The sequence below is a fragment of the Accipiter gentilis genome, chromosome 12 (assembly GCF_929443795.1).
Source record: "Accipiter gentilis chromosome 12, bAccGen1.1, whole genome shotgun sequence".
In the NCBI taxonomy this organism is placed as follows: domain Eukaryota; kingdom Metazoa; phylum Chordata; class Aves; order Accipitriformes; family Accipitridae; genus Astur; species Astur gentilis.
Genome location: NC_064891.1, coordinates 34728779 through 34751799, shown reverse-complemented (window position 1 = coordinate 34751799; position 23021 = coordinate 34728779). Strand labels below are relative to the sequence as shown.

At 39.5% G+C, this 23021-nt stretch overlaps 1 protein-coding gene across 2 annotated transcripts in view; it reads left to right on the top strand.

Moving 5' to 3' along the window:
* The window catches only part of BANK1 (B cell scaffold protein with ankyrin repeats 1), a 148502-nt gene that overhangs the window by 110567 nt on the left and 14914 nt on the right, over window positions 1–23021 (top strand). For both annotated transcript variants that reach the window (XM_049815311.1, XM_049815312.1), the window contains exons 9-11: window positions 9231–9327; window positions 10879–11184; window positions 14002–14286. In XM_049815311.1, coding sequence (XP_049671268.1) covers window positions 9231–9327; window positions 10879–11184; window positions 14002–14286 — 688 coding nt within the window. The remainder of the gene's footprint in view (window positions 1–9230; window positions 9328–10878; window positions 11185–14001; window positions 14287–23021) is intronic.

The following is a 23021-nucleotide window of genomic DNA, read 5'->3' as shown; positions in this document are numbered from 1 at the left end:
CTCTGACAGATGGGAGTCAAGCAGGAGAAGGCAGCGGGTTTGGCTGGGAAGATAATGTATGCTGTTCTTGGCTTTCTCTAAGACAAGTCTTGCTTAGGTCAGGAGGCCAAGTTCAAGGGTTTCAAGGTCTGGTTCCAGCCCCTGGGCTACTCAGCCCACACTGCTTTGAACTATTCTCTGTTTCAGCATTTCATGGCAGAACATGTGCTGCAAAACTTCTCTCCACCCCTTTCTTCCCACCTGCCTAGCTTTAAAACCAGGTAGATTCCCAAGGTTTTTTTGTCTTTGATTATAACACTGTATTGAATGTTTCACTGCGCTCATGCTTTAGAGAAATCTGTGTTTTCTCATCTGTTTTTTTGCAAGCATGAATTATCAAGCAAGGTAACAGGGTAGTAAAAGTGCTTAACATTAATAAAGCTAATGAACAGCAATGTTGGATCTGTCCTCATGCATGCAATCAATTTTATGAAGCTGGCTTCTTCAGTCATTTCTCCAGGTGCTCATACAGGGCCCTGGGAAAAATGAGTAATAAATACTTAATCACTTCCAATACTTTGAATATTTTACATTGTAGAATATGTGAATATTAGTAACATTAATGCAGACTTGAGAGTTAGAAAAATTTTTATAACTAGAATGGCTGGTCACTAGGCTGTAGCTGAGGGATACAGGTGGAACAGAATGAAAGAAAACGCTTGCCAAATTGTCTGCTTGCATTTCATGAAGTACTGAGAGTGCAAATGGAAAATATTTCCTAGAGTATATCTAGTTCTTAGCTTTGCATTCTGGAAAGCTCTGGCAGGCCCAGTGACAAAGGGTATAGCATAGGCTAGACTGTAGCAAGGGTGAGACAAAATGAGCGATAACTGTGAGGATGGATGCCAAATAGCAGTGTATTTGAGGGCTCTTCTGCTTCAGTAGCTGCATCTAGGGTCTAACCAGACAGTGCTGGCAGGTCTGAGGAGTGGTACGGGCAAATCACCTGGGGCTGGACAAAAAGTCCAGCTACCGTGTTTCAATCCAGTTTCTCTGAAAGCAAGAGCAGATACTTTAGAAAGCAAGTCTAGTACGCCTGTGGCAGGGAAATGGAGGAAACCTCCAGCTAAGGAGAACAATTTCTTCTGTCTTGAGGTTCTGAGATGCCTTACCCTATTTCCATCCCATTATTCTCTCTGCTAAGTTCATTCCCAGTGAGAGGATGCGATAGCTGTGCTTGTGGTCTGTTAAGCGATGCAAGTTTCCCACCTCTAATCCCTGCCTGGTGAGGTCTGTACACACGTCAGCCAGAAATGCACTGAAGCCCTCTGGTTAATAAAGCCTTCAGAGCACAGGAGAGGACTCCTTCCTTGGGAGGCACCCAGCACCCTGCTTGGGCTGCAGGGCAGAGCGTTTGAGTTTGCCAGCACAGTTCACCTCCCATGGAAATAAATAACCTGCCAGTATGCCACTTGATATCTAGTAGCAGAGCAAAGTGGTGTTTTACGGTTGCTACTGCCTTCTGGGAGAAGATGATGTAGAGCAGGCCAGCTCCTACATGTAGGCCAGAAGGACAGCCCTTTCTTTTGGGAAGGGCTCTCCACACTCATCAGTTCTTACTGGAAGGCAAGGTTGTCTTCATTGTCACCAAAGTGGGAATGCTTGCCCATCAGAAACTACCCTCAAGTACTCCATAAAGTTAGCCTTAAAATCGTTATTCTGGTAGGACATAGAGAGTTGGAATCTGGTCCTGCTTTTGCAGAATTTAAGGCCTTTCTAAATGAAATGTGGATGTGTCACCCATCCAAAAACAGCTAACATTAAAATTCAGACAAGGTTGGCTATGTAGAAGGTACTTGGAAGCAGTGTGGGGGTAAGAAATATATTATGTTGATGCTTTAATGCTAGGTAAGGAAGAGAGCTGAGTTTCCAAATGAGCTTGTTGGACTCAAAACGGACAATGATTCAGTAATGAAACACAAACTGATGGAATCATTTGAAAAAAAAAAATTCTGCTCCTGAGATCAGAAATGCAACATAGGGCATAGAATGTGAAGTGTGGCAGTACTTTGAATGATATTTACTCTGTTTCTACGTTTTACAGCATACATGAAAGTAGATTTTGTAGGAAGACCTGTTGAGTTTTTTCTGATTTTTTTTTTTTTTTTTAATATTCAGAGGCAATCCTGGTTTTCAGTTGTGTAGCTTGTGAAGAGATCAATAAGTTTTCCATTACATCAGGAAGTCACATGGAAAAGGCCATGAAATAACTGAAAAGTTATGTCCCTTAGGAAAACAGGTTCATAGTTTTCTTTTTAAATTATCAGGAAGAGTTTCCACTTTGCACTAGAGAAGGTCTAGAAACTGGGGGAGGGGGGAGTGTTTGTTTGTTTGGAGGTTTTTTTGTTGTTTGTTTCTTTTTTTCAACAAGTTGACCTTTTTAGAAGAACCCAGCGTACTTTTTTAGAAGGAAGGCAGCATATCTTCTTTTGGTGTTCATGCCATTGCTTTGAATTGAATAGATGAAAAAACATCCGTCTCTGCTGGAGTGGAGAACTTCTCATGATCATATCAGGGCTGGTTGTTCTCAAAAATAAATTGAGGCTTAGGTTGCTTATGCTATCTCCCTTTTCTAGTATCTTAAATGCTGATCAGCAGTGATTTCTATTGTTGTCTGCAAACTGAGAAGGCAGAAGTTTCTTTACGATTTCATTTGGAGGGGATTTTTAGCCTAGAGAAATAATAAGGAAAAGTAAGCCAGTGCTCAAAAAACTTAGGTGCTTGTGTAAAAAATACAGAAATAAAGATAAGAGTACAGTTCTTTTATGTGACCAAACTTGCAAGTTTGCAAGAACCAGATAGCTGAAGGAATAATTTACATGATTTATATGAAAGAATATAGCTTGTTCAGGACACACATTCAAGGGGAAACAGGAAAAAGTTCTGTGTGTACCAGCAATGTGTAGGCTTGCTTTGAGGTCCACATCAGCAGCATCTGCCTGGAAAGCAATACAGCAGGAGACATTATCCGGAAACTTTTTAAATGCATTGGCAAGGTTTTGACATTCAAGGTGAAGGAAATAGCTAGAGGACTCTCCTCTTTGTAAACAAAGAGAAAGTCACTGAGGATGTGCACACAGGGTAGTGTTGGTGAGAGCGGTTAAGATACGTTAGCATATACAGTTCCTATGATGGGAATAAGAAATAACAACATAATAGTGGTAGATTTCAAAAAAAGCATATCTAAGTGCAAACTTGCCTCACTGTGGAGGAAAGATTGAAAGTGTAGTAAGAGAACAACCCCAAACAGGAGAATGACGTCCACAGCTTGTATAAACTGTGTCAGGTTACTAAGGTCAAAGACAGAAGTGTAGCACAGGCACTTAAGGACAGTATGAGAAGGACCAAGGCACAAAATGAAATGCAGCTAACAAGAGAAATCAGAAGTAATAAGAAATGTTTTTATAAGGCTAGTTTTCAGCAATTCATTGTCAAAATGGAAAGGCTTATTGATTAGAGTTGTCCTGGTTCCTGTACTATTCAGTACCCTATTAGCAATTTGGATAATAGCAAGATTTTTCAAATTCCTTCCAACTACACAGTCCAGTGTAGTAATTTATGGGTGGGCATACTCTTATCCAGTTATACGAAGTTTTGAAATGTTCCCAGTTCACATCTTCTTCCAGGTTTTCAAAGCTGTTGATTTTGCTTTTAAGAAAGGACTGTATGCAGTATTGAGGTCTGCACCGAAGAGAAAAAAGAAAGAAAAGACACTGAAAGTGCAAATGAGTCCATGTCTGCTTGGTTTTCTTTTATAGTGATATTTAGTGAAAATAGTGATTGTTTCTTTAGGATACACTGACCCCAAAGACATAGGCATCCATGTACCTGCATAGCTGGTACTGGATAATTTTAAAAGCTCCGCTGCACTTGCGTCTGGGCTCTACATGCCCTCACAGCCTTTCTAGCAAGCCCATATAGACTGTGATAGCTTTCACCAGCATTTGGCCACTTGTTTCTCAGAGTCCCAGGAGAACCAGCGCTCCAGAGCAGCAGAGGGAGAGGGCATCTCTGGAGTCTTTGACTGGTGCATCTCAAGGAAGCCACACAGTTGAAAGCATTTCTCTTCTGGTGTTCGACACAGGTTCAACTCCAGATGACCAGCAATGTTATCTTGTTGCTTAATAGTCAGAAGATGCCTAAAGCTGTGCCTGTAGGACAGGCCTAGCAAGGTTGTGCTCTGATCTGAAATGCTGAGCTACGGAGTAGTGGGAGACAGATGAATGAGCAATGCTCATCTTGGCAGAGCTGCAGACTTTAAGTGTTGGGAGTCGGATAGGAAGGAGAGTTGTGGTGACGTGTTATAAACAAATCAAACAACCAGATCTGTCTTAGTTCTGAAAGAACGGGCCTTAGTGTGACTGGATGTCTGAGAGCAAGCCTGAATGCTATCCAACAGGCAGCTGGAAATGCCCTAGAGTCCAGAAGAAGATCAGATAGTCTTTGTCCGAAACAGATTAAAGGCAGCACCTTCAGTTTAATCTAGTGTTTGAAGTCTTGCTTCTCCCAGAAAAAGGCTTAATGAAGAAAACTGGTAGGCAGAGGGACTGACTGAGGTGTGAAAATTGAATTGAAATCAAGATTAGAATTAAAATTTAGATGTGGCCTGTGGTAATCCTATAAATTATGGGTGTTGCAAGACTGGCTGCAGGGAGCTGCCTTTTTTGTGCTCTCCTGCTGCATACACTAGGTACAAGAAAGGTAATTTGTGCTGAAAAGGAGAAGGGGATCATCTTAGCTCAGCCAGTAATGCACTGACTTTCAGGAAAGAAAATGTTGTCTTGAGGAAGGAACTCATGATGTTCTTCAGGTGTCTTTTACACAGGATGCAAAAACATCATTTCATCCTGAAGCACAGGATATCTGGGGAGAATGCTGTGAAGTATATCCTTGTAGGCCTGGCAGAGTCTGACTTAGATGTAGGGACAAAAATAGTCCAAGTTCCAGTGTTTAATGGAAAGATGCACTGCAGAGCACCACAGAAAATGTGTTTCATTTAGCATTGTAAGTGGTTCTGCAATAATGTGCCTTGTTCAGGTTTAACGAGTTTGCCAAGGTGGCGTGTGAGCTATCAGGTACAATGACACTGAACACTGGACAGCACAGAGCTGTGATTTGAGAAGACGAAGTCTGCAAGAAACGGGAGGATAATTGACAGAAGGGATGACAGATTTGTTGAGACCAAGACAAGACAAAACTGTTGAGTCCATGTCAGCATTTTAATGCTGTACTTGATATTTAAGCCTAAACAAGCAACTCTGTGTTAGTCCATACAACAGTTTAAATCTTCCTGTGCACTTCTATGAGCTACCCTGTATCGTGTCAGGATATTCCTTCCATGGAATAATAATTCTTTTTTAATTCAGCCCTAACTAAAGAGAATGTCTTGTCAAAAGGATCACTGAGAATTTTACAAGCAATGGTAAGGATTTTCTCCAGCAGTTTTTCTAATTGCTGCAATCCAGAAAAACTGAGGACATAGGAGAAATCATGAATTCCCAAATTACAACACAGACATGAAAGCCTCTATTACATACATTTAAATATTCTTTTTTAAGAAATACCAGTACAATAAGATGAAATAGATATGTGAGTCTGAATTTAGACTCATAAGGGATGTTAATTATTCTGTGTAAAAAAAAAATATACATATATATACACACAGTTGAATTTCAACTTATTAAGGGCCAATTTTCTGGAAGGAAAGGACAACTAATTAGAAAACAATGGAATCAAACATGTAAGAATCACAGGAATTAATGAATTATTGCCCTAAACATTGTCCCAGGCCCAATTTAAGCATGAAGATCTGATTTTGAAAGCTGTTGAACAATTTACCATAAGGAGTTCTGTGTTACTTTGTTTCTAGGAATATAAGGTATGGATGTATTTTTATATATATCCATTTATGTCTTATACATAAAGGCTAATGTGATGCGATTGATATATTTCCCTGTGAGTTACTGTTTATAAATGGAGTGCTGATGTCCAAGTGCTTCTCGCTCTTGCCATAACTTGATACAGTATCACTGTTGGGTTAGATTCCTCTGAATTCTAAAATGTTTCACTCCGCACTGTACAAGAAGGTACAACGCACCAAATTTTGATGGTGTGGGCCTTGGCAAGGGGGAGGAGTCCCTCTCAGTACACATTCACTGGAGATAAATATTTTTGAGGGGTGAGAAAATCCTTTGTATAAGAAGGAGGAAATCTTTAGAAAACATGCCTTAAAAAGGATGGCTTTTCAGAAGAGCATTGCAAAAAATGCTGACAAGATGGTTATAATAACGTTGCTAATGGCATTCCTCAGTAAATAAGTGAGGTAAATCAATTTGGGCTTTGTATAAGGACAGCTTTGAAGCTATTCAAAAACTTGGCCTTTTTGAAAGTCTTTAGTTTGACATGAAGCTTAATCAAGACAGTTAAAATACGTAACTGAAAGAAAATTAAGTATCTACCTTTTGATGTTGAGAGGTGGCATTTGATCGTAGTCATCATCATCAGTCTCTCAGAGGACTTTCAATTCATTCCAACAACTAGAGTTTCAAACCTTCAGAGCCCTTTTCAGTAGTCTGTTGTGAGCAGTTCTGTGCTGACAACAGCAACTTTTTATCTCTTTTTTGTAATACCAGTTTCCAGTAAAGCTAGTTCTTCCTTTGGAAGGTGGCCTGACAACCATAAGAAACTTCAGTGTCAATGAAAGAGCCGTTTTCAGCCAAACAGACTCAAAAGACTTTAAAATTCAGGTCTGTGTGCATATTGTACGCCACACCTTAATAAATTCTCCTATAGAAGCATCATGCTGGCTATGCTGTTACATTCAAATTACATGACCCAGCCCATATAAAAGACACTTTGAACCTAAAAGTAATGGGCATTCATTCAGGGCATCTCAGCAAGGTTTGCAAGCTGAACCATGGCGTTATTCTGATTTAGCTACGTTGCTTTGCGTTCTTAAATAAGGGCACTCACCACTGCTTTTGGAGACGGTGCGACATTTTCAGCTGCACAGTGTCATCATGCCTAGTGTCACAAGAGGCTTTTATCAATAATTTATGCATTATAAAGAATCTTTTTCTAGTGTAAACATATTTAGTTAAAGACTGTTTCCATCTATTCAGCTTTTCTGTGTCTCCCAGGTCCAGGAGACTTTTAGTCAGGGGCTAAACTTCTGAACTGTGTCCTGAATTCCTTAAGATTCGGCATTATCAGTGGGGCCACTATAAGCTAGCAGGGCAGGCTGACCTTCAATCTCCTGAAACATTGATGTTTCAAAGATGCATATTAATCATATCTATTCTATTGTTTTCCTGTGAGTCACCATGTTTCCTTCAGCTGAGAAATATCTATGCCAAAGAAGAAAATCAGGAAGTGCCATTTGTTCCCTGCACTTACCCTTTTGACCTCATTCTGTCAACTATATATCCATGCATACTTCATGTTTGCAAAGATAAAAGGGAACACCTTGAAAGAATTTCTCTGGTGTGTTACTCCACTGTAATAGCAGGAGCGCATAATACATCTAGAGCTCTGCTTGCTTGATTTCTTCTGCACACATCTCTGTTCACAGGAGAAATACAGAACTTATGAGAAGACCTTTCTTTTCGCCCAGCTGTACAGTTACATTTAGCACATGTAGGCCTAAATCTTTTGAAAATAAATATTCTAAAAAGCTCAAACTTCAGGGCTTTTAAGAGGTATCTTGTTTCTGTGAAGTATAGAGGAACCAGATAAATGATGGAGAAGTTCAAGCAAAACAGAGGATTCTCTCACTGATGTGCACATTATATGGGCATAGAAGACAGAGATTAATACTTTATTGTTGGAGGCAAGTATAGCTATGTGGAGACCCAGGCATATTCTTAGAGCAGCAAAGGAAAGCAGGCCAGGGAGGCACCTGATGTGCACGGTCTGATGGCTGCACTGTCTTAAGACTGCTATTCATGAGATGGCTGTGTACAAGAGCAGCAGGGAAGAAGGCATTCTCAGTTCCCCAGAAAAACTCAGTATTTCTCCTTTCACATAGTGACAACTCTGTCGCTGAGACTGTGCTGTGGCTGTGGGTGCCAGAAGGTGGCAGGGTACTAGGAACAAACTTCTTGAGTCTGGCACGAGCTCATGAGAATCGATTTCTGCATCATGCAGAAGGGTGTATAACTGCTTATCAGTTTGTCCTCTTGTCTTCACTGTCCTTTAATCTGCTTGTAATTAACTTTGCAAATCGGATGATATATGGACTCTGCTGTTTCCCTACCTGCTTTGGGGTTGGTGTATTCAAACCCCCAGAGTTAATGTTTTGTGATTCAAAATTCCTGGATAATTATTGAGGGCTCCTTTGTGCCTATGCAGGATAGTTTCATATTACACTCTTACGAGAATCAAGGTCCTGCTGGGTTCCTTGAAAAAAAACTGTCACCTTTTGAAATTCTAGTTGTTTCTGAAAATCAGCAATTAACAAGTGTGTTGTGTATTTTAAGACAACAGAACTGTCTGTAGTTGTGTTACAAGTTTGCTGTTAGTGGCTTTGGGTTTGTACCTCTTCTGCTTGAAGAAATACATTGATAGCGTTTTAGAGAACCGATTGTTCTGACCCTCCTGAGGCTGATTTTGAATAGCGCTGTGTGAACGTAACAGCTTTCTAGAGGAACAAGAAACAATTCTTTGCCACATTTGGGCACTGAGGTAGAACTGCTAACATGCTTTGCAGTCCCATTTCTGGTTTTCCAGTGCACATGCGGCTGTTGGTACCAACCACTAGGATGCCGGAACTGTTTGTAATGAGCTCTCCAGAGATTTCTTGCACTCTGTGCAAGCTATTCAGTGATGTCCTATAGACTTTGTTTTTCTGTTACTGATCTTTCTCATTACCTATGAGCGCTTCGCAGTTGGGAGCAGAGTTGGGAACTGTCTGGACAGCCCAGTGCAGTGCTAAGGAAGGATCAATTAGCTTCAATCCTTGCTGTGCAAACTTGGATGTCGCTTCATGACAGAACCTTATGTCCTTTATATGTACTCAGATTATACACGTTCCTTTTGCCTATAGTACGTATACCACTACATAGTTGTAAATACATGATGTTTCTGTCTCCACTTTCCTTTTAGTAGAATGTTGAATATTATATCAATAGCAGCGTGTGAAGGTAGGAGATGATGTCACCAAAACAAATGCTCTCCTTTATTTTTCTTTCTAGATTAACACAGCAGATAATTTCACCAATACCGAGGAGGAAGCAGAAGACGATGACACTTACATGCTTATGTTAGGCTCAGAAACTCAACCAGCCAAGAGTAAGTCATGTTGTTAGACAGCTTTATCGATAACAAAGCATGTACTGTATTAAGTGAGTGGTATTATGGACAAACAGTGGGAGCAAATTATTTTAATACTTTCAATTTCCACATGTTACTGCAACTTCCAGGGAGGGCAGGTGTCCTAGGAGAAAGGGGAAGGCAGGTGAGGGATTCAGTCATGATAACAAAGTCATTGCTCAGTAAGACAGACCTCAGTCCAACCACCCCTCCTGGTAAATTCTGGAAATTTTTGATCTCTGCTCTGAATCTAAAAATCAGCTGAATTCTCCAAGTTCTCAGAGAACAGCTTCATATAAGGGGAGGCACCACCTACAGGTGCAGCCAGCTCCTGTGTGGAGACACAGATAGTACACATTTTGCAGCTTGATGTTCGTACATCTAAGCATAGATTGATGACAAGCTTGTTGATAATCTGTGTGGTCATATGCATTCCCCTTGAAAACTGCAAACTAAATTGCTTGTTTGCATTTACTGATGGCATATGTTTTGCATATGGTTTACAGTATCATGGATCTATAAAGCTAAACTTTATCCTGTTTCTATCTTATCTGTTTGTTGACAATTTTACTATTTCAGCTGTCTCATATTCTGTCTGAAAAGGATGTTTCTTACTTGCTAAGTTTAAACCAGTTGTTTTAGGACTTCTAGGTAGATGATAGACACTGTGAAAATGTGAGCTAGAAACCTGGTTAGCCCTGATAGGTTTTCACTGTCTGTGTCACACTGTATATGGGAACACCTTTAGGGTGGACACATGGAAGAACACAGATTGTAACAGCTGGCCATGTTAGCCAGCTAAATGCCCTAATGTCCCATTTGAATCAGTGGTGAAAGAAAGGCATCACAAAATGATAACTGAGAATGGAAACCTACCTCAAGGGCTCACTATTACCTGCTACGCTTTAACTGTAAGTCTGCTGACAGACTTGTATAGTTTACTGTTACATTACTGAGGTTGATGACCCAAATCTTGATGCTGTACACAGTGATTAAAATGTACACTTTCCCATCCCTCCGCTGTATTCTTGTTCTGTGGTCCGTGGGCCACCAAAGACAGAAGAGCTCCATTTCCACAGTACAGCCGTGCCTCCCCGGGGAAATGTTTATTTCATTTTAGAGAGATTTAAATAAGCACCCAAACCCCATTGTATAAAAAGAAGTTACACAGCTGTGTGAGCTACGGCTTTATTTTACTAAGGGTTGCACTGTGCTGCATTGAAGTTCAAGTAATACAAATTATGGAGGCAAGGTAAGTGTGTGTGATTTCATTCTGACAGCAACTCTAGAGAAGTTTAACATTGCATGCACAAAGATGGTGTGTATCAGAGTAGCAAGATACAATAAAAACTTCCACTGTTGTTTTGGTAAATATTTAAAAAGCTGTTCACTGACAGTTTGTATTTGACAGCTTTCCTACTGTATCAGTTCATAAAAGTTTTATTAGCCATTGTGTTGCTTCTGTGGGAATCCTTGAAACAGGAAATGTTTCCAGATGGCAAATTTTAAATAAAATAATGCATTCTTCAGCATTAAAAGCCAAGCAGAACCCAGGAGATCAATATGGAATTGGACCAAGATGCCAACAAGAAGCTGAGGCAGATGAGGAAAAGAAAGATGATGTAGAAGACAGCAGAGAGGAGACAGAACATGAAGATCAAGAAGAGGAAGATTCATACAGCTTTCACAACAGTCCTGACAATTTGTATGCCAGCATACCTGATGATCTCAAAGAGAACAGAAGAGACTGCTTTTTCTGTAAGAGGCCACCCCCTCCTCCCCCTCGAAATCTGCCTGGCATCCTAAGACAGGAAAATCTGTATAATTTATCACAAGGTACGATCTTGGGAGGAAAATAACCCCAGATACAAACATGTGCAAGTGCAAGCTAGGTGCTGCTGTAGAGATTATGTATGACCACTTCTTCTAACAGCAGTTAGAAGAATTAGGGTGGTGTGGCCCTAATTCTGCAAAGCAAGCATGTGCATATGAACTTTGCTGCATCACGATATTCACGACCAGGTATTTCAGCTAATACTGTGGTATGAGCTGCTGAGTTCAGGTTTCAGGTTTTCCTCACTCTGCCCATCTCAGAGAGCTGCCAGATAATACATTATGCATTGGATTTACAAGAGAGGCTTGAAACAGAAGATTGAGGTTTTATTTTTGTCAAGTTGACTTAAGTATTTACCATTTAAAAATACTAAGTACTATCTTGATTTAACACAGCTTGGAATTCCACAGGTAGAATTAATAGAACATGACTGTGTGGATGAAATAACACAGTATTTTATTACCTTTTAGCCAATGTTGTGCTTAGAAATAAAAAGGTATATTTTGTTGCAGATGGAAAAGAGAAGGAGAAATTGTGACCTTTAATGAAATGTTTTACCTTTTTTTCTTAATTTTTATTAATACTTCTGCCCCAGAGTAAAAATCTAAAATTCAGTGTTCTAGTTTGGTTCAAGTGATGAAAAGCCCCAAATACTATTTGCAGCTGTTTCAGAAGGAACGATTATAATTTTTTCTCATTGGGAAAAATAAGTCTGCAAAAGAATCCAAGCCTAAATACCAGTCTTAAATAGTCACATAGGGAAAAAAGCCCTTCTTATTTGTCATGGACACTGCTGATAAGTGTGCAGAAATTCCTTCTCAGTTTCTCCACTGCTTGTTACTGTTAACTCTGTTTTTAAATGTGGCATAACCTATTAAAGTCTTAAATTACTATCACCAAGCATTCTGAAGTTCACATAAGTAGATAGAAATAGTTTTCTACCCTTATAGCTTGCTATAGATAGGTTTTTATCCTGTTTTCTGCTGTGAAATAAAAAGCTGGCTATATGCAGGAAGTCATAGGTGGCTTCTAACAGAAAGAAGGGCAGAAAAAAATTAATGTTTAAGATGCATTTCACTTCCCATGAAATACTCAACTGCAGCTATATGTGTGCATAAATGAGGGGTGTAGTTTGGCATACAGGATTTCTGAGTGTAGGTTTGATACAGGTGCCTGTCTTGGAATAGCTTTCATGTGGCTATACCATCAAGTAGGAATGTGACCCTCTCTGCCAAATGGGAGTTGTCCGCATGTGGGTACCAGCAGAGCAAGTTTCTCGGCTAGGTAGTGTCCTGTGCTGATAAGGCAGAGTTTGTCTAACAATGCTCCTGTGTGAATAGTTAATTTTAAAACATGCTGCGAATATTCCTGAAGTGTGAGCCTTGGTTTCATCACTGGGGAATGGGGGGGGGGGGGGTGGTGGTGGTATCAGAATTCCTCTAAAAGAGGATGACGCTTGCTTTCAAAGAGGAGCTCTAATGAGCCCTTGCTACCTATTTTCAGTCAGCCACTTGCTTTAGGTGTTGCTGCGGAATACTTAAAAGGCAAGTCCCCTCTTCTTGCAGTCTTTGTTTTGGCAGTGGCATGAGAGTGCCCCCTGTGGGAGTTAAAAGAAAGAATATCCTACAGAGAAAGAAAGAACTTTTACAGTGGCACGGAAACAACATATTTTTCGTAGTAAATATGGCAGGTGTATTAATCCCACTTCTTGTTTTAAGATGTTTTTATATCTTAGCCAGAATACATGTTGATAGTACATATTAATAATACATCCCATTTATAAATGTATCCCACTTACAAAGATTGATTAGCTCCTCTGAACCTATAAACAGATAAAACAATTCTTTAAATAGCAGCCAAAGGATTGAAAACACCAGTAGTGACCACAGCCTGCTTTAGCAAATACACATGTACAGGCAGGAGATTATAACAGAAGGAAAACACAACTCAGTACAAGAATTCCAGGCAGGTCTACTGTTTTTGCAGGAAAGATGGCTAATCAGCACAAGGAAGTTATAAAAGTTTATGGAAACACCAGCCTCAGTAACAGCTTCTAACTCTTAGCAGTTTGTGGGAGTTTTAAAGACGAATCAAAACAAACCCAGGTACCAGGAAACTCATTGATTCCTTTTAATGCTGTAAAATGTAAAAGCTAAAGGAAAGCAAGTTCTGAGTAGTTGTACTATGAAATATATGAAATATAGCAAGTACAGAGACAGGGAAATTGGGGGGGGTGTGGGGGGGTAGATTATAAGAGGTCATAATTTTCATCTACGCTATAAGGGGCTTTTTAGATTTTTTTCACCTTATCCTACAGTTTATCTTAGTAAAGCCCTCATAACCAAGTGGGACACTGAAGCTGTAGGAAAGACAAAACCCAACGTTTTCTAAAATAAGTTTCAATTCCTAAGTAGTTGTTGCAACAGCTAACAAATAGCCTGATTTTCCAAAATGCCAAGGGCCACAGGTACCACTTACTTGGCTTCATCATTAAAGAACATGTTTGTGTGACTCTTGTGGGAGCAACTGGGGCACTCAGTATTTCTTATAAATAAGCCCATCTATTTTGTGGCTAATAGCTAAGCATCTATTTTTGATAATCTGATGTGAAATCATGAGGAGGCCCTGAAGTTGGAATTATTCCTTTGGGACATCCTCTCTACTGACTTAGATGATCAGAAGCCTCTGAAAATCAGAGCGCTTTAGTTTAGAAGTGAAATTAGGTCTCCGAGTTACTTTAGGAACCTCTAAAGCTTTAAGTTAAGTCCTAATCTCCTTTCCTTACCCCATATATGTAACACAATTCCTCACTTTTTCAGAAAGGAATTTTGTGGAGGACAGAAGTGAAAGGGAACGTGGTGATGGACTCATAACAGCATGCTACAGAGAAGAGCAAGATACATGCAAGGGAGACAGCGAGGAGGAACACCCATACACTTTTATGAATGTGGATGAATCTGTGTACGATTTCATACTGGCTGAGGAAGAGGAGGAGGAGAAAAGGCAAGAACGCAGGTCTTTTATCATGAACAGGCCGCCAGCCCCTGCCCCTCGTCCCATGTGTTCGCCGATCAGAGAGGAGAACACTCCCTATATAGTACAAGGTTAGTGCTGCTGCTTTGTAAATATTTGCTGGTAGAATATAGATGCATCTCTTCTATTTGATGAATAATATTTTTTAAAATACTAAGATCCTTGTTCAGTTACTTTCAAACCAACAAAATGGTTGATTCAGTCAAACTATTCTCACCTCTGCAATGAGCTGAGAACATCTCTGACTAATGTTAATTTTCAATTTACATCTCGGATAGCATAACTACTTTGGTTTAATTTTACAAAAATTATGACAATATGATGGAAAACTAAGAATCACTGGGCTAGCTGTGAGTCTGTTTTAACGGTACAATACAGAATGTGCTATTTGAATCACCTTTCAGTTTCTTTATCAAAATGTTTTTACATAATTCTAAGAGAGAGATTTTAGCCGTATTTTATTTTTTCTGATGAGAACAGTAGGGAGATGCCTGTGTGAGAACTCCTCTTTCAAACATCCTTTCTGCAATGTAAGATGCTAGAAATGGCCACCTGAGGAAGGATTATGTCCTTTTACCATTTCTGTGAAAACTGGGGGACCTTTTTGAGCTTATTCATGGAAGCATAAGGCTGGAAGAGATTTCAGGTATCTTGTAGTCCAATTCAGACTGAAGCCAAATTTCAAAATAACAGGAGGAATTTCTGTGAACCTACTGCAGAGATCTCTGTTGTAAGCCCCCCAAATCCATACTGCCTGCATTTCCAGCCTCCTTTACCAAAACCTGCCAATGTATAAGAATACGCATAAGAATAAATGATAGAAAACCAGGCTGACAAAGGACACCAGTAGATTGCTTACTCCATCCAGCGCGTGTTTTGCACTAAAACAGGATTAATACTACCCAAGTCATCCTACCAAATACAGAGGAGCACCTCCTTTTTCATGCCTATTTCAGTCAGCGATCTATTTTATTCTTCCTAGCTAGCTCTCTTCCTCCAGGCTGTGTAGCTCCAGGTGAGGGCCAGAATGTGTGGGCTAACGCGTTCATCGTTTAGTTGCTCTTTCTTCAGCATGTTCAGAAGGTATAAGGATGAATCATTACAGTAGTTAAGGTGTAATCCAAGAATGGATGTGTATAGTGGGCCTGTTACAACTACAAAAGTCCTGAAATGGCTGCTTTTACTGAGCGTGCTAGAGCAATGTCTCAAATCTTGGTCCTCTATCATCATAGATAGGCCAGTGACTTAAAAACCCTTACTGTGAAGACGTGCTATTTGGGAGATCGCTTTTACTGTCTTTTATTGCACTAGAGTGTTCCTGCTTTGTCTACCCTAACTGTTCACTAAGGAAGAGACTATCAGAGGAACTGCTTTGATGGGACTGTAGTTCTTTTACACCATATATATACATACACATACACCCCCAAGGTTTTTAGCTTTGCTTTTAAACGCAGGTAGTGGTAGACAAATTAGTTTCCTGTTGTTCTGGGAAATTAGCCTCTGGCTCAAGTTCATTTACTTATACAATACATGAGAAAAGTGGGAAGTGCTCCAAGAAAGCTTCTATTGACCACTCGGGCCTCTGTTTCACCTGGCCGTCCTGCTAGTTCCAGATCTGGAGTTTCTCACTGTCTTGTTTTCTGCAGGGATTCCTGAGATAGATAGTGAAATTTTAGACAGAAGTGATGTATCTTCAGTGGAGAGATTTTTCTTGCTACTTGAATTGGCAATTTTTGTCCTTCTCCACAGTGGTTAAAAAATTCTTCATCTAGTCCAACAATATCCCAGTTTCCAGTTTATTGTATTAAAACTGCTAATAATTGGAGGAAAAAAATTGTTTCAGCTGTAAGAACCAGCAAATTTCATTCCAGTCCATCATTAAAATCTGCATGTGTTTGCAGCCATTGCTTTATAATTTAATCTAATCAGTGTAAAATAAAATTACTCTGGCTAGTGCGTATACACACATTTTTCATCCCTCAAATAAATTGATGATAGTTTCAGGTTTTGTTTCCATATATTATTTTTAAAAGAGCATTGCAGAAGTTGCGAAGTCAAATAATCAGAAAGTTGGAATTGAGGTAGTTTTGCTCGTTTACTTCTTCCTCCCTGCCACACACATTACAATACAGTCCTTAAGTATATAGCCATGTGCTGCTATTTATCACAGATATGTTGTTTCATCTAGTGTTTAAAGTGGGTGAGCATAAGATGCAAAACTCTTCAGTATTTTTCATTCCTATTTTGGTTTAAAATATAATTTGTGCCTGCTCTAGGTCTAATGTGTTGTTTCAGACCCTCCTGTGATAAACCCTTTGATTTGTTCTGTATCCCATCTGCATCTGTTTGGATGCCCAATAATGGAGTAACCGAGATGCCATTCTTGAGATAAACAGCATTGTATAATACTTCACTTATTCAAAGCAGAGATCCTGTTGATTTTGTTGGCCACTACGAGTGCTCAGAACTTCAAATTAAATCATTAGTGTGTCTAGTCAGCACCCTAACGTCAGGGATTCATGAGCCCGATTGTTGGCTTAAATGACTTGTCTGGGGTTACACTGGGGCTTTGTTGGAGAGAGAAATCCTGTTCGCAGAGCAACTTTTAGTTACTTAACGGAGGCATCCTTCCCTTCTCTGTATTCTCTCTCCATTCCCTAAATAACCTTTTAACTTCTAAAACAAATTAAATAATATTTCTGTAAGAAACAGGTTGTATTCACTGCACAGTTCTGGTTGATCTTCAGTGTGTTGATCTACTGGTGTTCAGTAAGACACAGGTCCTGTGGGGAAAAGAGGATTAGAGAATGGCGTATGATGCAGAGAGGAGGGCTGTGTTAAGGGTACACAGTCACCTACAACTGGATTCCCATGTATTTTGGGAGTTCATGGAAAGAACAAGCTTCATACCCCGAGGATTGCAGGAGCTGTTGTGATAGTGCCATGCAGAGATGCAAGAGGAGGATTTCTTTTTGCCCTTTATGTACTCACAGAGGTGTTGGAAAATTATGAGCTCATTTATTGGCAGAAAAAAAAAAAGTGTGAGCATTGCATAGCAGAAATGGCTTTCGCATCTTGGATTGTGTGCTGGTGCCTCCTTTATAATTAATTTTTTGTATCCATCAGAACAAATCCAAGTGGCTGAATTCCCCTGAGGGCTTTCACCACACCTTGAAGTCCAAGAAGTTACAAAAAAGTATCTTCTCCTTTAAGCAAAAGTGGTGGTGTTTCTATGAGAATAGCAGCAAAGAAAGCGAGCAAATAGCCCTCTTTGTAATAAGTAGCTTTCAAATACATGGAAGCTGAAGTTTACACAAGGCAGAAAGCCTGCTCCTTGTAGATTACCACTTGGTGCTCTGCCGAATAGGAAAGTGGAACTGTTGATCCATAGAAGACAAACATGGAACTTCACGAGCCCATTTTTAGAGTCTCTTTCACAGCAGGACCTACACTTCAAAACCTAGGCAGTAGACAGTGATGCAAGTTGTCATAACTGAACTACTGCAATTTACAGTTTGAGCAGCTGACCTAAATTTGGTGACAGATAAATTCTGGGGAAAATGAGTGAGTTGAAAGATTTAAAACATAAGTGTTCAAATCGCTTTTACTCAGTTTCATTTATTCTATTTTCAAATTTTAATGAACATGCAAACTACTGTATTGAACACTGCTAAACGTACTGCATCTTAACAAACAGAGAGTACATTTGTTCTTTTATTTAGACCACTGCAAGAATTCTGCCTTCTGTGTGAAAGGCTTATCAACCAATGGAGCTGCAAATTGGTGCCAAATAGCTTGTTGTCCAGATGGTGTGCACTCTTACTGTGCTCCCTTTCCATTGCTCAAGCACTTAGTATTCCTTTGTAGGTTATTTTGGTGTTTTTTCAATTGTGTGCTGCCAAATCAACTGTTAAATAAATGTATGAAGGTGTTGAGTTTTCAGTTCACAGTGCAATTTTAATGTTCCCTATTGATCCCTGATTTGTTTGAGCTGGAAACTGAAGTCCCCAGTGTATTCTTGTGACAGGTGCCCGAGTTTCTGTAATGCCTCCCTACCGCTTCTGAAGCCTGACCTACCAGGACTGCCTGAGGGTTTAAGGATTACATTACTGTCCTGGTTTGATCATTTGCCTCTTATCAGAGATCACCAGTATGAGAGGGGTTCTCTGCAGCAAGAACAGCTGTCCCACAACAGTATAAATAAAACTTCATATGCTGTAGCCTTTGTTCCTTTGCAGACCTCTCACAAATCCCTGCAGGAGTGCATTTCCACTCTGTGCACTGGAAGTGTTTTACTATTGAAAGATAGCTGGCTGTGGGACTTCACACTAGGGTTCAAAGTGGAAAAATATGTCTCCCAGTTACTATCCAAAAGAGAACAGCATTCTCATTGCTCATCAAAATCACAGGGTATGCAGAAAAAGTAGCAGCCAGTGGATATTTTTAGGGAGGCAGAACATCTCATGTACAGAATTGACAACATCAACCCAAATGAAATGAAAAAAACAAAATCCAGACCAGAACAGGTAGCGTCTTGAAAACTTATCAGGCTGATTACTGGGAACTATAGTGATCGCATCCCGAGTTAGTAATTCTTATTATGCAGATTGTTTAAATGCTCTAAAGCAGGGGTTTCCAAAGTGAAGCTGCGAAGCCCACACAAACTGCAAAACATTTATGTCCACAGAGGGATTTTTTAGTACTTTTCCTAGAGTGAGTATAAAGTACTGCACTGCAGATGAATTTCATTATGTATCTCCAACTTAAGGGTGTTTCTCCATGAATAAAATACTAGGAACTACTGTTCAGCTGTCTTAGAGCACTTAGACTGTTTTTACAGACCTGAGTGGGAAGCTGTATACTGGCTTCATCCACTGTGTTCATTCAGTCAGATTTTTTGCTATCTTAGCTTTGGTAGATTGAACATGTACTGAATAAGGTGCACAGAGAGAAAATATTTATAGGATGCTGCCTAGTTGAAAAGCAAACTGTTCTAAATAGCATATTTCTGGTAAAGCCAGATATAGTCTTCCCCTTTTTGCTTTTCTCTACTGAAGAAAAATGGGACTGCAGAAGTATATTCAGGTTTTACATGCTGGAGCAAATATTCTTGAGTATATCGCCAGAGTCCTTCCAACTTCCGTGATCCACTAAGTTACATTTCTGACGAGAGCAACAGTGGGAGAGTTCTCTTCATTGTGTATGGTACAGCAAGTACATTGACACCGCTTTCTGAATGGCGTCCTAAACTAACCACCAGTACCTATTCTTCTCACTCACTCTTTACCCCTTCTGTAAGAAAGGGTTCTGGTATTACTTTAATATCTTGCCTCAGTGTAGGGGAGTCGTCTCTGCGTAGTCTCCTGAGGTCCCTCCCTGACCACCGTTGCTGGGATTCTAACAGATTTGAGCTCATATTTGACAGACTCAGAATCTCACTGCAAATTGGGAAGAGAATTGCTGGTGAGCATGTTTATTTCTGGATTAATGTTTTCACATTGTCATTACACTGTGATTCTTTTTAAGGTCATTTTACTTTTGATCTGAGAAAACTGACTAATTATGTGGCTGTGGAAGGTAGAGGCTGACATCAGCCTGTATAAGTTGTGAAGAGTGGATGTGATGTTGTAGCTGAAAAAAACAGGCAGCATGCATTAGGTCACTGCAAGTAACGGAGCGGCACGGTAGTTTGATATTTCCGCAAGTGCATTTGACATCACCTAGTCTTTATTCTGATGAAGTGACTGTTGTGTGTTCTCATAAAAGTCTCGAGTGTCAGGCAGCACATTTAGAACAGATCAGAACTTCTGTACCAGTTTAGATGCGGTCACTGGTTTTCTCACACCAGCGCAGTTAAAACTGGCCAGTCTTTCCCCCCTTGCTTTCTGACAGTGTAAGTGCATGCAGACACCTGTGCTACCACGACGGGACAGCTTCTGGGACTTGAGCCTTTGTTACCTGGCACAGCCCAGCCCAGCCATCCCTTCTCCACAGTGCTTGGGCCTAGCTAGACCAGAGTCATGAGGCGTGCCGATATGCTTTTGTTCTGTGCCCAGCTGTGTTGTCTCGGAAAAATAAACAATGCCATACTGTTTTCCCATTTCCTTAGTTGATATCATGTTATGAATCACTAGAATCTTTTGTTTCATCTTAAATATGCGAAATATTTTGTATAAGTTTTAGGAGTGGTCCTTAATCGTTTCTCACAAAACTTACTGGTTAGCATTGCATTGATGACCTCTGTCTAGTCCTCATGCTGAGTGATGCTCAATGTGTTAGCAAACAAAACAGACAAAAGGAAAATGAGGTCTAAAAAGATGTGAACAAACATCTGCAGAGTTCTCATCTCCTGAATAATAAGCATGATTCTACTATATTCCTTCCTTAGTATTCTTTGTGTATTTGTCATCCCTTGCTGTGCTACATCTAATTTACAACCAAATCCCTACCAGAAAAAGAACTTGCAATTTTTATTTGCCTAGGTACTACACACATACAGTTTAAATGTTGAAATGTTTAAATAATGGGGAAAAAAACGGAGTGGGCAAAGATAGGAGTCTCTCCCTGCTACATATCCCAACTAGCAATTCACCACTCCTTCTCCATTCTTTCGTTAATCATGAGTTAATTGTGTGACAATTCTAAAATGAATGAAGCAAAAAACCTAAGAACAAGAAGGAAGCTTATAAACTCACTGTAATTTGCAACTGAGTTGAGATGTGTTAATAAGTGCGACCCCCAGTTTATTAATTAATTTGCATTATCACTTAGCCTTGTGTTTCTGTTAAGACTTTGTTCCCCTGGATTTTAATTTTGAATGTTTCCTAAATAAAACATTTATGGTGATAGATAATTTTGTTTGGAACATCAGCTCAATGAAGCTGATGAATAAATGCATCTTGAATTTCCGTAAGCAAACTGAATTCAAATTAGGGATATTTACTGGTTGGGTTTTTTTCACTGTGTCTTTTCTCCTGTGTGTTTGTTCTGCTGAAAGTGTTGAGTAAGTAGATAAGTATTAAGTATGATTAGCTCACATATCCTTCCAGAGGGTAGGTTCATTGATTTAGCTTTATTTCAATCGCTAGTGTATAGTGGCAAACCATTGTTTGATTTTTAGAGGTAATGTTGCTAATACAGCAAATTAGTCAATATCCCTCATAGTTTAGATGGCTAAAGCAAAATGTAATTGATCATTGCCTCTTAACTGATATGAGTTGCCCTCTCTCATAATGTAACTCTTTCCATGTTTTGACTCCCTGTGTTTCTAATTATATCACTTCTTACTGGCCTATCACTAAGCAATTTTTGAAATGTCATAGTGCATCTACAATTCCTGACCATTATGGCTTTGTGCTAGAACCTCAATTAGTTCTGAAAATCAAATTCCTGTTCTTTTTGTCAACCTGCAGCTATTGTAAAAAATTTCATTCTCTCTTTCTAGGCCCTTTATACTCATCACAGTTTCTTGCACAGTGTGTGACTATAAAATACTCCTAGCCCTTCTATTTGTGGTGATAACCATGAAAATATTAACAACATTTCAAGCCTCATAAAATTGTTTACCTGCATATGCAGACAGCCTGAAACAACATCTGTAGCTAGTCTGATTGAGATAAAAAAGGCAATTCAGAGTTCCTTGGATCCCACTCACTTTCCAAGCCTTCTGTTAGGGCTTTTCCCAGAGTTCTGCATATTTGCCACAAAATATGTGTTTTGTCACACTTTTTAAATGTTGTTTCCTGGTTTCATGTCCTACTAGAAAATACTGCAGTAGTCTCTTACTCTCTGAGTCTTCTTTCCTGGAGAAATATTGAGGTTACATTACATTCTGAAAAAGCAATCTTACTACTTAGGACATAAAAATGTTGTTTAGGGCATGCAAGGAACTTCATCTGTGTCCTGTAGCAACTGAAGAGAGGAGAGAGAATAAAGTGGAATTATTAGTTCCCTCGGCTTCCTTTAACTCTGAGAAACTGAGCGAGAAGAAGAGATACATGGCAGACAAAAATTATAGAGCATATATCAGGTTGGGACATTTAATTTGTAGATTTTTGACCTACAAGCATCTATGGGTACTTTAGCCAGTCAGAATGTGATTAAAAATTCAAAAGGACTCTATTTCTGATCATACAGATATTACTGAAGGGTGCACGTTAAGTAAAAAAAAGCATAATGAAGTACTGCAACTTTTTAATCAGATTATCTACGGCAGAGAGGCTCTGAACATATACAAATATATATCCTTCCTCAGTTGAAGGACTGGGGCATTCTGACACTTCCAAAAATTGCTGTATTAATGTTGCTTTACTGAAGGAATATTCACTTTATCTTCCATAAGAAATAATGGAATATATTCCTGTGCAACATTACCTGTTTCTTTCATCCCACTAATGTATTCGAGCAGTTCATAAGTAATTAGAATGTGGGAATGAAAGAGTAAATTGCTGGAGTCTTCCCTAAACCTGTGGCAGTTGTACAGTGGTGTGTGCATACATCTTTCCAGGCATTCCAGAAACAGGAATTTGTTTTCATTGACCTCACCCCCACTGAATACTTGCTGCCAACTAAAATCATTTCAGCAAGATGCAGCATGTGAAGTGGTTTTAACAATTTTACTTTGAACTGGAAGAGTAATTCCATTTCTGATTACTCCAACACTGCAAAACTCAGCAGAAATTTCAAAGCCTATCAATTAAAGTGCTTTCCAATCAGGGACATTGTTGAGTATATCCCTTCTCCTCCTTATGCAGTAAAATTCAGCCTGCCTGCATTACCTCTGTGTTCTGGTTACTTTAATTTCTTC